This window comes from Salvia splendens, chromosome 21, assembly GCF_004379255.2.
Source record: "Salvia splendens isolate huo1 chromosome 21, SspV2, whole genome shotgun sequence".
Classification (NCBI taxonomy): domain Eukaryota; kingdom Viridiplantae; phylum Streptophyta; class Magnoliopsida; order Lamiales; family Lamiaceae; genus Salvia; species Salvia splendens.
This window is the reverse complement of record NC_056052.1, coordinates 23,435,489-23,448,914: the sequence shown is the minus strand read 5'-3', so window position 1 is coordinate 23,448,914 and position 13,426 is coordinate 23,435,489. Positions and strand designations below refer to the sequence as shown.

At 39.4% G+C, this 13,426-nt stretch overlaps 2 protein-coding genes across 2 annotated transcripts; one reads left to right on the top strand and one right to left on the bottom strand.

The window, feature by feature from the left end:
• Positions 1–1,311: 1,311 nt before the first annotated feature.
• LOC121784401 lies at positions 1,312–1,776 on the bottom strand. The gene has a single exon (XM_042182545.1). It carries the CDS (start codon positions 1,774–1,776, stop codon positions 1,312–1,314), a length of 465 nt encoding a protein of 154 aa, XP_042038479.1.
• A 1,145-nt stretch (positions 1,777–2,921) lies between these two features.
• Positions 2,922–8,752, top strand: LOC121785507 (arabinosyltransferase XEG113-like). The gene is made up of 13 exons (XM_042183958.1): positions 2,922–3,301; positions 4,186–4,479; positions 4,561–4,766; positions 5,234–5,339; positions 5,814–6,070; positions 6,228–6,363; positions 6,599–6,693; positions 6,792–6,845; positions 7,128–7,241; positions 7,467–7,565; positions 7,637–7,756; positions 8,018–8,104; positions 8,184–8,752. Exons 1-13 carry the CDS (start codon positions 3,124–3,126, stop codon positions 8,349–8,351), a joined length of 1,914 nt encoding a protein of 637 aa, XP_042039892.1. The 5' UTR covers positions 2,922–3,123; the 3' UTR covers positions 8,352–8,752.
• Positions 8,753–13,426: the final 4,674 nt, after the last annotated feature.

The window sequence follows — 13,426 nt, the reverse complement described above, 5'->3', positions numbered from 1 at the left end:
AGATAAGAACTAATGGAGAAGATTAAAATGTAGTGATTCTCTTCAATGACCTACATCACAAGTTCATCTAATCCACTCTCTAATTTCAATGTACTTTTCTCGACTATAGGAAACATTTGAAGTGCAAATAGTGCTACGCATCTACGAGTCATATTACTCAAAATCCATATTTCTAAGAGCATTCACAATAAGAGTCTATCTCCGGAGCTCATTTCAGAGCCTATCTTCATTTTTTTCTACCACGTCAGCAGGCCCATCCCAGAGTCTATCTCCCTGCAATGAGAGCCTATCCCATAGCTTATCTCAGAGCTTATCTCATTTCCACATCATCACTATTTTATTTCACTCTTTTAATTTTTGTTGATGTAATTAAAGACAACGTAAAATATACGATAAAAAATGTATTTCATTTTAAAAACTAAATAAAGCATAAATGTCTAAATAAAAAATTACATAATAAATTCATTCTTCGATGTATTACAATATTGGAAAACAGAATACAATGAGAAAAGAATTTAAATAAAACATCGGCCCCTCTGTGACCAAAGTTCTTCAATCATATCACGTTCGAGTACACGATGGGCTTCGGCCTGGCGCATGTCAACAAATGCCTGAAAACGCTAATCATCGTTGTATGGTAGACCCTGGCGATGAGACTCGCTTGCAACACCGTGGCTTGGTCCAGCAGTGTTTTCAGCGACGATGTCTGCGATTCCTTCACCTTCATTTTCGACTACCATGTTATGCATAATGATACATGCATACATGATATCAACGAGATCTCCAAGGTAAAATAGACGCGACGGGCCTTTAACTAATGCCCAACGCGCTTGGAGCACATCAAAAGCCCGCTCCACATCCGCTCCACATCCGGTTCGAGCGACCTCTTGCTTTTGGGCAAAAGAAGCCCTTTTCGGCTCAGTTGGGCATCTGACTGTCTTGAAAAAAACGGGCCACGACGGGTAGATGCCATCAGCCAAGTAGTAACATGTCTTATAGGGATTGCCGTTGACAATGAAGTTGATGGCTGGGCCTAAACCCCTGCATTGCTGACTGAAGAGTGGCGTGGACTGCAGGACGTTGAGGTCATTATTCGATCTGGCAACACCGAATTAAGCATGCCAAATCCAGAGCCGTTAATCAGCAATGGCTTTGAGTATGATGGTGGGGTGCGTTCCTTTGAACCCGGTTGTAAACTGGCCTCTCCACGCCATTGGGCAGTTCTTCCACTGCCAGTGCATACAATTTATGCTGCCCAACATTCCTGAGAAGTTGTGCGTCCTCCCGTGCAAATCCAACAAGTACTGGCAATCAGCTACAGTCGGCTTCCGCAGATAGGTGTCTCCGAATGTCTCTCTTACTCCCTGACAGAAATTTCTTCAGATACTCGCATCCAGTCTTATCGCCGACATGAAGATATTCTTCGAACATATCGGCAGTTCCTCCGTAAGCTAACTGTCGTATGGAAACCGTGCATTTCTGTAACGGCGACAGACCGATCCTTCCGGCGGCGTCGATGCGGAGCTGAAAGTACTCATAACGGGCCGAAAGCACATTTACAACGCGCAAGAAAAGTTCCTTATGTATTCTGAAATGCCAATGGAAAACTGCCGCCAGATAGCGTGGCTGCTCGACAAAGTAATCCGCGAACAGCCGATCATGAGCTTCAGCATGGTTACGGTGTATCGCCCGACGACGTCGGATTGGCCTAGGGATTGCCGCCAGTACCTGTTCCCGCCGTTGTTGTTCTGCAATCTCCGCTACACGTGCCCACATTTGGATAATTGATTGGGTTGCTCTCGCCGACGTTGGAATTGGAATTGAAATCCGAAATGGGGAGAAATTAAAAGACATTTCTAGTGACAAAAAAATGTGAAATAGAGAAGGATGTGGGTGTGTGAAATGAAGGAGATGAGATTGAGGTATTTATAATAGAAGAAGAAAATAAAAAAATTAATTAAAAAACAAAAAAAAAAAAGAAAATCGGCTCCGCCATCGCCTGAGCCTCCGCAATGGTGGCCCATGTAGGGCTGATGCGGAGCTGATGAGGCCATCGGCTGAGGCCATTGATCGGCACGGGGGCGGAGGTGATGGGGAGGGGGAATCGGCCCTCCCTCCGCAATGGTGACCGGTGGGAGGTGATGGGGAGGCCGATCGCTCCATTGTTTATATCGAATTTATTCATAATTCGAGATCCTAATGGTCAGATCCGATTTTAAATACTTTACAAATAATTTAACACATAAACCTAACCCACAATTATTTATTCTGTCCTGCACAATGCTAATAAAAATCTAAATCACCTAATGACTTGGTCCACTTCCATGTAAATTGTAACAAATCAATGGAATAAGTAGGAACATTAAGAAAAAAATGTGTTAGGTAGGGTAAATAAAAGAAGAATAAGTAGGAAATAAAAAAGATAAAGAGGTGAAGAGAGAATAAAGTAAGAGTGAGTAAAATAAGTGAGAAAAAATATGTTAACTTTTATAGAAATACTTTATCACTATACTAAAATGATAAAATGATAAAATGATTTCAATCCTATGAAATGGATGAAGTATTTGAATTAGCCAATTTTAATGGACAGAATTGGACATTACGGTGGCTGTTGACTTTTAGTGGCCAGGCGATGTTTTGGTTTTGCGGTTGGGACGATTTTAACCCTATCTCATTGACTTTACGCATTAATTCTGATTCTATTCCCTACTAAATGATTTTAGATTTAATAGTCTATTTTACTATATACTCCATATATATTTATTTAATTTTCAATAGGGTAGGTTTGAGTTGAATTTACACTAATGATTACGAGTTTGTTGTACTTAATCAGACCATATACTTATTTTTTTAAAAAATAAAATAGTACTAAAATATACTATCTCGATTTTGCAATTTTAATTAAAAAAATGATATTGCAATCTGCAAATCACAGCTAAAACCTCTCTCTCTCTCTAGGTTGAAAATTCAACTGATATTTGGAATTGGCTGATCAGATTCAGTTGAGAACCATGATCGAAACGGAAAAGTAACTTGAAATGAGATTCCATTGATGCGTAGAGTTCCAATTTTCGCGCCGTTTCTTCGTAATTTGTTTTATACGAAGGAAAGCTGAGGGATTGAATGGGTTGGAGCAATCCATTTAAGGAGGTGGCGACTTCCAGGCCATTGTTCCTGACGATCTACGCCACCGTGATTATCGGATTATTAGTTTCTTCATTTTATGTCTTCTCCGCAGTTTTCTCCGGCTCCAACTCCATCTCTTCCTCCTCCTGGATTGTGTCCGGCGCCAACGCCACTGGTCAGTCTAGTTTCTGAGTTTTTTTTAAATGCGTAACCAAAAAATCTGTGTTTTCGTAGCTCAGGTGGAGGCTTGTGTGGTTTCTCTGTATAATTTAATGTAGCTTTAGATTTGTCGGAGTTTAGTTTGGATGTTGTTGATTTTTGGAGATTTTGATTTAATGAGTCTTTGTTTTTACGTTTAGTATTTTTTACTCGATTATTGAATGTTTGACCTATTGCTGCATCTGCCTGGGGAAGCACATACAGTTTGGTAATGGTTTCTTAGTTTATTTAGTTAACAACTAACAATTCAGTTGACTATAAGTTTAGGTAAAAAGCACTTCTCTAACTTGGTGGCTGAACGTATGTTGGATGATGTGTTTAAGATTGATCTTAAAATCAGCGCTCCTTCCATTGTAGTGCTCATTAAGCTCGACTACGATCTCAATCTGGACATGACTCTTCTAGATTAATCTTATTATCAGTGCCGTTGGATGAGATTGATTTTAATGTGCACAGTGCACTAAAATGATAAGTGACATCAAGTTCATGGAAAATTAGGCTTAAGTTAACGACTGCTCGGTTCATTGGATGTTCTAAACATAGAATTGTGTTTTCCTTTCACCAATTTCGTAGTTCCTATATCCACAAGTTTCCTAATTGTGTGTAAGTGTGACCTCTTCAGCTTTTCACCTGGCCTAAATGAGAATTGTTAGAATGATCCTGCTTATTGGACTACCTTCAGTCATACTCTTATATGATAATCATGTTCCTTTTCTCCCCGGAAATAATAGAGGAATAATGACTTTTTTTTCCAGTCATGATAACAAGGCTAAGAGCATAACTAATTAGTACACTCTAAATTGCTATTTTATGACGAGCTTCAATATTTTATTTTGGCAGAATCACCTTCAATATCCTTCCACCCGGTATCTGATTCTTCCATTCACGTAGTGGCTGGTGTGACTCTGGATAACACCTCTGAACATAGAGAATCTCTGCAGCCTATTTGGAAGGCTCCTGCTCCTGGTTCAAAAATGCCGCCTTTGGAGACTTTTAAATTGACCAAGGAACTGGCCGGGAAAAGGGTGAAGGATAATGTTATAATTGTGACATTTGGTAATTTCGCTTTCATGGATTTCATTCTGAGTTGGGTTAAACACTTATCAGATATGGGAGTCGACAACCTTCTTGTTGGTACGTATGCTATGGATGGAGAAACATTACATTTTGCTACTCAATTGATATAGGAAAATAATCAAGTGATAACCTTTTCAGGGGCAATGGACATAAAATTGTTGGAGGCTCTTTACTGGAAGGGTGTTCCAGTTTTTGATATGGGTAGTCATATGAGCACAGTTGATGTTGGATGGGGCTCTCCAACATTTCATAAGATGGGTAGAGAGAAGGTTATTCTGATAGATTCTTTCTTACCTTTCGGCTTTGAGTTACTGATGTGCGATACTGACATGGTCTGGTTAAAGGTAATTCTTAAACACCTATCAGTAAATGTCTTTCTGTTTGTTCCTATAATCCTTTTTGTCACATTCTTCTGCTGTGGATATTTCTTTGGGTTGTGAAGAGAACTGTCGTTCTGTTTGTATCCAAATGGACAGAGGCACAGGGTGAATATGCTTACATCTGTCATATATATGTTTGTATGGGTGCTAGGCATAGCTATGTTTTGTATGCATGACTCGGTGCTCATGCCACTAGCGGTTGAGGTTTTAAAAATTGAATCTTTACGTGTCCTCTAAATATATATCAAGTTGATAAGTCAAATTATTTTTCTAGATAAACATTGAATTCAAATATGGAGCTTACTCAATTTTTTTCGTTCTAATTCCCCTTACAAGTCCCCCTTGTTATTCAAGCTACTCATTACAAACAAAGTAGAGGAATAAAGTTGCTGTCTTCATATCTTTTAACAACTATAAATTGTTTTGAACAGAACCCGCTTCCTTATCTTGCGCGTTTTCCTGAAGCAGACGTGCTGACTTCTACTGATCAAGTTGCACCAACAGTAGTAGATGATCGATTGGATGACTGGAGACTAGGTAACACGTCCAAGTATGAATTTTGTGTCGCTTACTGCTTTCTCTTTTTTAAAGTGAATAGAACTTCTTCCTCGACTCAGTCAGAACATTGTGCCAATACAATTATGTATATTCTACTCTTTATCGATTGAGGTGTTTGGTTAGTCTTTTTTAAAATTATACTGGGCCAACTTTGTTTTAGTATTATGTTTCCCCTGTTTTATAAAGAATGTTGTGACAATCATCAAAAAACTTACTGGAATCTTGGGGGAAAAATAGGACCTTTACTGAATAGAGGATTGATTACTTTGTACGATTTGGTTGTTCAAGAATCGTAAGATAGCGTCTGAAAACAGATAGAATTCTTCGCCAGTCAATGGGCTTAATCTACAAAATTCCTTCATCTTAGATGTGTTTATATGCATTTCAAATTTACTCTCCGTGAACCCTCACGCCATATTTGTTTTTGTTATTTTTTACTTTTCCTGTGTACAGCTGGGGCAGCCTACAACATAGGAATTTTTCACTGGAGGCCAACTCCTTCCTCGAAAAAGTTAGCAAAAGAATGGAAGGAAATGCTTATAGCAGATGATAAGATATGGGATCAAAACGGTTTCAATGAGATTGTTCGCAAGCAGCTGGGCCCATCTGTTGATGAAGATAGTGGACTTGTATATGCTTACGATGGAGAGCTTAAGCTAGGCCTTCTTCCAGCAAGTATATTTTGTAGTGGACATACTTACTTCGTCCAGGTGGCTTAGTTTGTATGCTTAGTTACGAATCAAACTTTAATTAGTCTGACTTAACAGTAAAAAGAGATAAGAAAGTCCTGCAGAGAAATGATTTTGCAAGTCTGACGTGAAAATTCAACATGCATGGCATTCTAATGGATTTTCCTATACTTGTCAGGCCCTATATGAACAACTTAGACTAGAGCCGTATGCTGTGCACACCACATTCCAGTATGGTGGTACTGAAGGAAAACGCCATCGGTTACGTGAAGCTAAGGTTTTCTATGATCCACCGGAGTATTATGATACCCCAGGTTATCATTCTTTTCATTCCCTTCCCATTTTTGTCATTATATTTTGACCTACCTGTTTTGGCCCCCAAAAGGTATAGCTTAAACATTAGTTATAACTTTTGGTGTCCTGGAGAGGGGAACGATAAATAAGGGAAGGGGAATATTAAAATATTAGGATGCAGGAGTACTGGCAACATTGAGAAGCTTTTAGCTTACCCAGCATAATCTATTTCTGATTCTTTGGACATCATTGCAGGAGGATTTTTGACATTTAAACCTCATATTCCAAAGAACTTGATGTTAGATGGAGAGCATAACTTTGACTCTCACTTTGCTCTTGTCAATTACCAAGTAAGTGTTCATAGAATTTTCAGTTCATTATTATTTTTAACTGTCAATTATAGTAGGATTTTGCGCCTGTATTTACTACAGTTGTCCCTGACTTTTAGATAAAGCAGATACGAACTGCTCTTGCCATTGCTTCATTGTTGGGTCGCACATTGGTAAGAACTGATGTGTCTACTGATTTTTTTAACCACTGCCCATCATTATCTTTTGTTTTATACTCATATCATATTATTTTTGACTGGTTATTCAAAACTTAAGGACTTCCATATTAGAGAGTAACAGAACTGACATAGGATTCCTCATTTTTACTGTGACTGCAGTAGTAATGACCTTCAGTAGTAACCAATATATCTATCTGGATAGCATATTTTACATCTAGTTTACTCACACATGTTTCGGAGTTCATCTTGTGATCTTTGTTCTTATTTTGATTCTAGGTAATGCCTCCACTATGGTGCAGGTTGGATAGGCTGTGGTTTGGACATCCAGGGATTTTGCCAGGCACCTTGACTAGGCAACCATTCATTTGTCCTTTGGACCATGTGTTTGAGGTATTACTGGTCACCTCTCTCCAATTTTATGCTGTTAACATTGATATGCAACCAAGATGTTTGTAAAATAATGCCTGTTCTTCTTTTTAATAGGGAAGCATATAGTATTTATTTTGTTAGAAAAACAATGTCTATTAATGCAATATACCTTAGTGATTTAGAGTAGCCTGTTAATGAATTATATCATGTGCCTGATGAAACAATTTCCTTGAATTTTTAATGCAGGTTAATGTAATGTTAAAAGACCTCCCAGTGGAGGAATTTGGACCGGATATTAATATTAGAGAGTATTCTTTCTTAGAAAATCCATATATGCCGCAAGAGGTTAATGCTTCTAACTTAGAACAGAACAATGTACACTCTGTGCTTTACTGACATCCCCATCTCTTATACAGGTGAAAGATTCATGGCTTGATGTGCATCTCTGTCAAGAAGGATCGCCTGGTTGTGGTGTTTCAAACAGCACAAATCCAGCTGGAATCCTCAAGTTCCCTAAGCGAAGTACAGAGGAAACGGTAACTCGGATTTTGACTAGGCTCACTTATATCGATCTTGTTTCCTTCATATTCCCATCATGTAGGTGCTCAAATGGCATGATTGGAATATCAGCTTTGTACCATTTCTACATTTTGAAGCATTGAGATTAGTTTTGGGAACCTACTTGAAAATATTCATATTATTACAATTTAATATTTAACTTTTTTCTGCCATTAAACTCCCACTCCTTCTTGTTACTTGTACCAAAGTTTAAAATTTTACTTTGTTCCTACCTACAGTTCAAAACCATATTTTCACCATTGAAGGACGTCAAAGTCATTCAGTTCTCATCGATGCAAGAAGCCTTCGTAGGATTCAGTGACAAGGCATGCCATTCCTCTCAACCTATTTTCTATTACTTGTCATTCTTGCATGGACACCAAAACTCATATTTCGTTCGAACAGGAGACGGAAGAAAGATTCAGGAGGCGTATGAAGCGGTACACAGGCATTTGGTGTTGTGTGGGGGATCACAGACCGGGCCACATATACTACGATGCGTATTGGGATGAAAAGCCTGGTTGGAAGGCAAAACCTCCCCGGACTCCAGAAGAGGATCACCCCCCACTTTGAGGCTTGTCATTTTGTAATATTATGCTTGCATTGCAAATTTGGGGAAGGAAGAAAGCATCTGAATGTTGCAATCCCCAATCATGAAAGGTTTGATGGGGTATGCATATACAGCTATGGAAATCTATACATAGAGATGACACGGGTTTCCTTTTCCTTTTGTGGTTCTTTTACTTGTTTTCTCCTCTTCCCGGGTTAGTGTTAAAGCTCTCTGTAACCTGTATCTTAGAACAATTATATTATTTTTATCAGAAAATTGTTGGGCTAAAATGTAGCTATGCAAATAATTGGGAGCTCAAGCGGACATGTCATTGTATTTTTTGTTAGTTTTGACTTTTGATGAAGAGAGAGTTGTTGCAGAGAAAGAGAAGTTTTATGAAGTTTTATAAGTTTATGCATTGTCAGCCAGTTTTATGTAGTTTTAAGTTAATGCATTATCAGCCAGTAAGTATAATTACATGTATTTTGTTAGGAAAGTAATGAGAGAGGGGTTTTTAGAAGTTTTGCGTTAATGCATTATCAATGTAAGAAAAGGGAGTGCTCATTCAGTTACAAGAAAGGAAGAAAGAAGTAAAGTTAGAGGCTGATGAAGAAAAGAAGAAGCCTAGAGAAACTAGCCGTTGGAATAGCAGTTAGTTTGTTAAATGTAACAGTTAGCTTTCTTGTTTTCTTGATTCTGATTGATAGTCAGTTAGTAGCAGTTGCTACTCAGTTGTAAGAGCTTTAAATCGCTCAAACTCGATTGTATGTAGTTAGAGTGTATTCATTCAATAAAGAGATTCCAATTTCTCCAAGAAATCGCCTACTTTCCTTTATTTTTTCTTTTCCTTTACCTGTTGATGTAAAATGATGCTGTATTTAATATAAAATTCTTACAATGAAAGAGATTCTCATATTTCCACAATTCTATTTTAAGTGGATGCGAGATCTAGCAATTTATTTTTCATGGTTGTAGAGGCAGTTTTTGTTCGAATCCCTCCTTTTATTTTAATGAATTTTTTAATTGTCCGGTAACAAATATGATTCGATGAAAGAAAGTGAAGAAAAAATAAAATAAATGGAATCAATAGTTGTAATGAATTCTTGGATTGGATCTCAATCCAAATTTGGATCTAGCTACAAGGAAGAGGCTTTATTTTTAAATATCGAACGAAAAAATGGAAAACATAGTATTCCATAAAAATGGAATTCAAAATAATAATTCAAAAAGAGTTTCGTTTTTGAATGTTTCGTTTTTGAATGAAGTTACACGATCCATACTAAAGTGTTAGTGTGTGTTTCTGCATAAAGTGTGTGAGTATTTCATATTGCTAAGTGTGTGTGTGATATACTCTAGTGTGTGTGAGCCTTGTGTGTGAATCCTAACAAGTGGCGCCGTCTGTTGGAAGATTGAAGCTGATTTGCAGAAGATCAAACGGTTTCAGAGATGGCAGCAAGGCTCGATGCAGAAAAATTCACAGGCAAGAATGATTATGGCCTGTGGAAGATGAAGATGAAGGCGGTTTTAATACAACAAGGCTTGGCTGCAATCCTTTCAAAACCTGATGAGAAGGGAAAGGCTCCAATGCTTGATGATAAAGCACAGACAAAGATGGAGGAGATGCAGCTCAAGGCACACTCCGCAGTGATTTTGTACTTTGGAAACAAAGTCTTGAGGGATGTTCAAGAGGCCAAGACTGCAGTGGAGATCTTGGACAAGTTGGATGAAGTTTACTTGGCCAAATCTTTGGCTAACCGGCTCTATCTCAAGAAGAGGCTTTATGCCTATAGTTTTTCTGGAGAGAAATCTATCATAGAGCAGTTAGAAGAATTCAACAAGATCATTGATGATCTGGGCTCAGTGGATGTTAAGGTTTCAGATGAAGACAAGGCTATTCTCACATTGAATGCCTTGCCTAGCTCTTATGACCAACTGAGTGATGCAATTATCTATGGAAGAGATAAGCCTATTACCTATGCAGAAGTCTACTCAGCCTTGATGGCCAAAGAACTCCATAAGACTACCAGTAGAGGCTCTGCAGGCTCCAGTGTTCAAGCTGCAGAGGCCTTGAATGTTAAGAAGTTCAAGAAGCAGAATTTTAAGAAGAAATTTGAGAGCTCAAAACCCTCAAGCTCTGGTGCTCAGAAAGAAACCAGAGCATGTTATTGGTGCAAGAAACTCGGGCATTTGAAGAAGGATTGCCATGCATGGAAGAGAAAGCTAGCTATTGAGGGCCACAACACTTCTGATTGTGTGGAGAGTACTGATCCCCCAGCACAACTCATGAATATCATTGACAATGGGGTCAGTCACAGGTGGATTATGGACTCGGGGTGCAGCTTCCATATGTGCCCCAATAGAAGCTGGTTTCATGACCTTCAAGAAGCATCAGGTACTGTGGTGCTGGGTAACAACCATGTCTGTCAGATAAGAGGGATAGGGAAGGTAAAGCTAAGCCTACAAGATGGCTCTATAAAGATCCTGACTGGAGTGAGGTATATTCCTGAAGTGAAGAGGAACCTCATCTCATTGGGAATGTTAGAGCAGAAGGGATTCACTATACTGATGAGTCAAGGAAAGTTGCTTGTGAAATCTGGGGATGCAGTGATGATGGAGGCAGAAAGAGAGCATATTCTCTACTATCTAAATGTCAAGGCTGTAAATGGGGAGAGCAATGCAGTGTCAGAGGACTCCCTAATGCTATGGCACAAGAGGCTGGGACATCCAGCAGAAGGAAGCATGAAAGAACTCATCAAGAAAGGCCTAATCTCTAGAGATTTCAACAAGATGGACCCCTGTGAGCAGTGTATACTTGGAAAAGCAAAGAAGGCATTCTATCGTACAGGTATTCACTCTTCTACTGCTCCTTTAGACTATATACACAGTGATCTTTGGGGGCCTTCACCTGTGTGTTCAATTGGTGGAGGAAAGTATTATCTAGCTATCATTGATAACTATACTAGAAAGATGTGGGTGTATATCCTTAAAGAAAAGTCAGAAACACTCACAAAGTTCAAGATATGGTGTAAGGAGGTGGAACTAGAGAAGGGAAGGAGTGTTAAATGCTTGAGAACTGACAATGGCTTAGAATTCTTATCTGCTGAATTTGATATGTTTTGCAAAGAGAAGGGTATGAAAAGGCACAGGACTGTTCCTGGTAATCCTCAGCAAAATGGAGTTGTGGAGAGGATGAATAGGACTATCCTAGAGAGGGTAAGGTGCTTACTACTCGGTTCTGGTCTGAGCAGCAGATTTTGGGGTGAAGCTGTGTATACAGCAGCCTATCTCATCAATAAATGTCCATCTAGTGCCCTTAAATCTGAGACTCCTGATTACATGTGGCATGGAGCTCATAGTAACTACTCAAAGTACAAGGTGTTTGGGTGTGCAGCCTATGCTCATGCTAGGCAAAGCAAGCTTGAAGCTAAGGCTCTGAAATGTATATTGCTGGGATATCAGATGGAGTTAAGGGGTATAGGCTCTGGTGTGTTGAGCCTGGCAAGCAGAAGGTGGTGGTGAGCAGGGATGTGGTGTTCTTGGAGGATCAGATGCCCTACTTGAAAGAAGGGCTGGACTCTAGTGAAGCTGAGAGTGATTTCTTTAGAGTGGAGCCTATGGGACTTGGCCTAGGAGCATGTGGAGCTACTGACTCAGGAAGTGAGTCTGATCCAGAGAAAGATGAGGCTCCAGCTCAGGGCAGGAAGAATGATGAGCCTACATCAGATTCTACCAGAGAATACCAAATTGCAAGAGATAGGGGGAGGAGAAAAGCAAAGCCTCTAGAGAAATTTTCTGATGTGGTCTATACTATGCACTTTGTGCTGCTGAGAGTATTGATACTGCAGATCCTCTCATCTACAAAGAGGCCATGAGAAGTAAAGACAGAGAAAGATGGATAGAAGCAATGAATGAAGAAATAGAGTCTTTACTCAAGAATAAAACCTCGATTTTGGTGGACAAATCCAAGCTGATTACAGATGGTAAGGAAATGAGGCTGGTAAGTTGTAAGTGGTTGTTTAAAAAGAAGATTGAGACCACTGACAAGGACATATTCAGATTCAAGGCAAGGCTGGTGGCTAGGGGTTTTACACAGCAAGAAGGAATTGATTTTAATGAAGTGTTTGCTCCAGTTGTTAAGCACACTTCAATTAGGATCTTGTTGGCAGTGGTGAACCAGCTAAATTGGGAACTACAACAGCTTGATGTGAAGACTGCTTTCCTAAATGGAGACCTAGAAGAGACTATCTTCATGGAACAGCCAGAGGGCTATGTGAAGATTGGAGAAGAAAGCAAGGTATGCCTGTTACGTAAGAGTCTTTATGGGCTTAAGTTTGATGCACAGATGAAGAGGATTGGCTTCACCAAGTCAGAGTTTGATGATTGCATTTACAAAAAGAAGGAAGGTAAGACTCCTATTGCCTACCTATTACTCTATGTGGATGATATGCTACTTGCATGGCCTTCTATGGCAGAAATTCAGAAAGTTAAGGAAGATTTGAAGTCTAAGTTAAGGAAGATTTGAAGTCTAGCTTTGAAATGAAGGATCTAGGAGAAGCAAGGAAGATCCTAGGTATAAATATTCAGAGAGACAGAGGCTGCAAGAAGCTATGGATGCTGCAAACTAATTGTATTGAAAAAGTTTTGCAGAAATTCAAGATGGAGAATGCCAAGTCTGCATCAACTCCATTGTCCCAAAGCTTTAGGCTATCTAAGGAGCAGGCTCCTAAAACTAAGCAAGAGGATGAGGAGATGGAGTTTATCCCTTATGCTAGTGTGGTTGGAAGTGTTATGTATACTATGATCTGTACAAGACCAGATCTTGCACATGTTATCTCAGTAACTAGCAGATACATGGCTGACCCGGGGAAGGAGCATTGGAATGCTCTCAGGTGGATTCTGAGATACATGAGACACACCAGTGATTGGGGGTTGGTTTTCACTGGCTGGAAAGGTGAATCTGATCAGGTTGTGCAGGGTTATTGTGATGCAGACTATGCTGCAAACCTGGACAACAGGAAGTCCCAAACAGGCTATTTGTTTACCATGTTTGGAACTGTGATTAGCTGGAAGTCAGGTCTACAAAGTGTTGTTGCTCTTT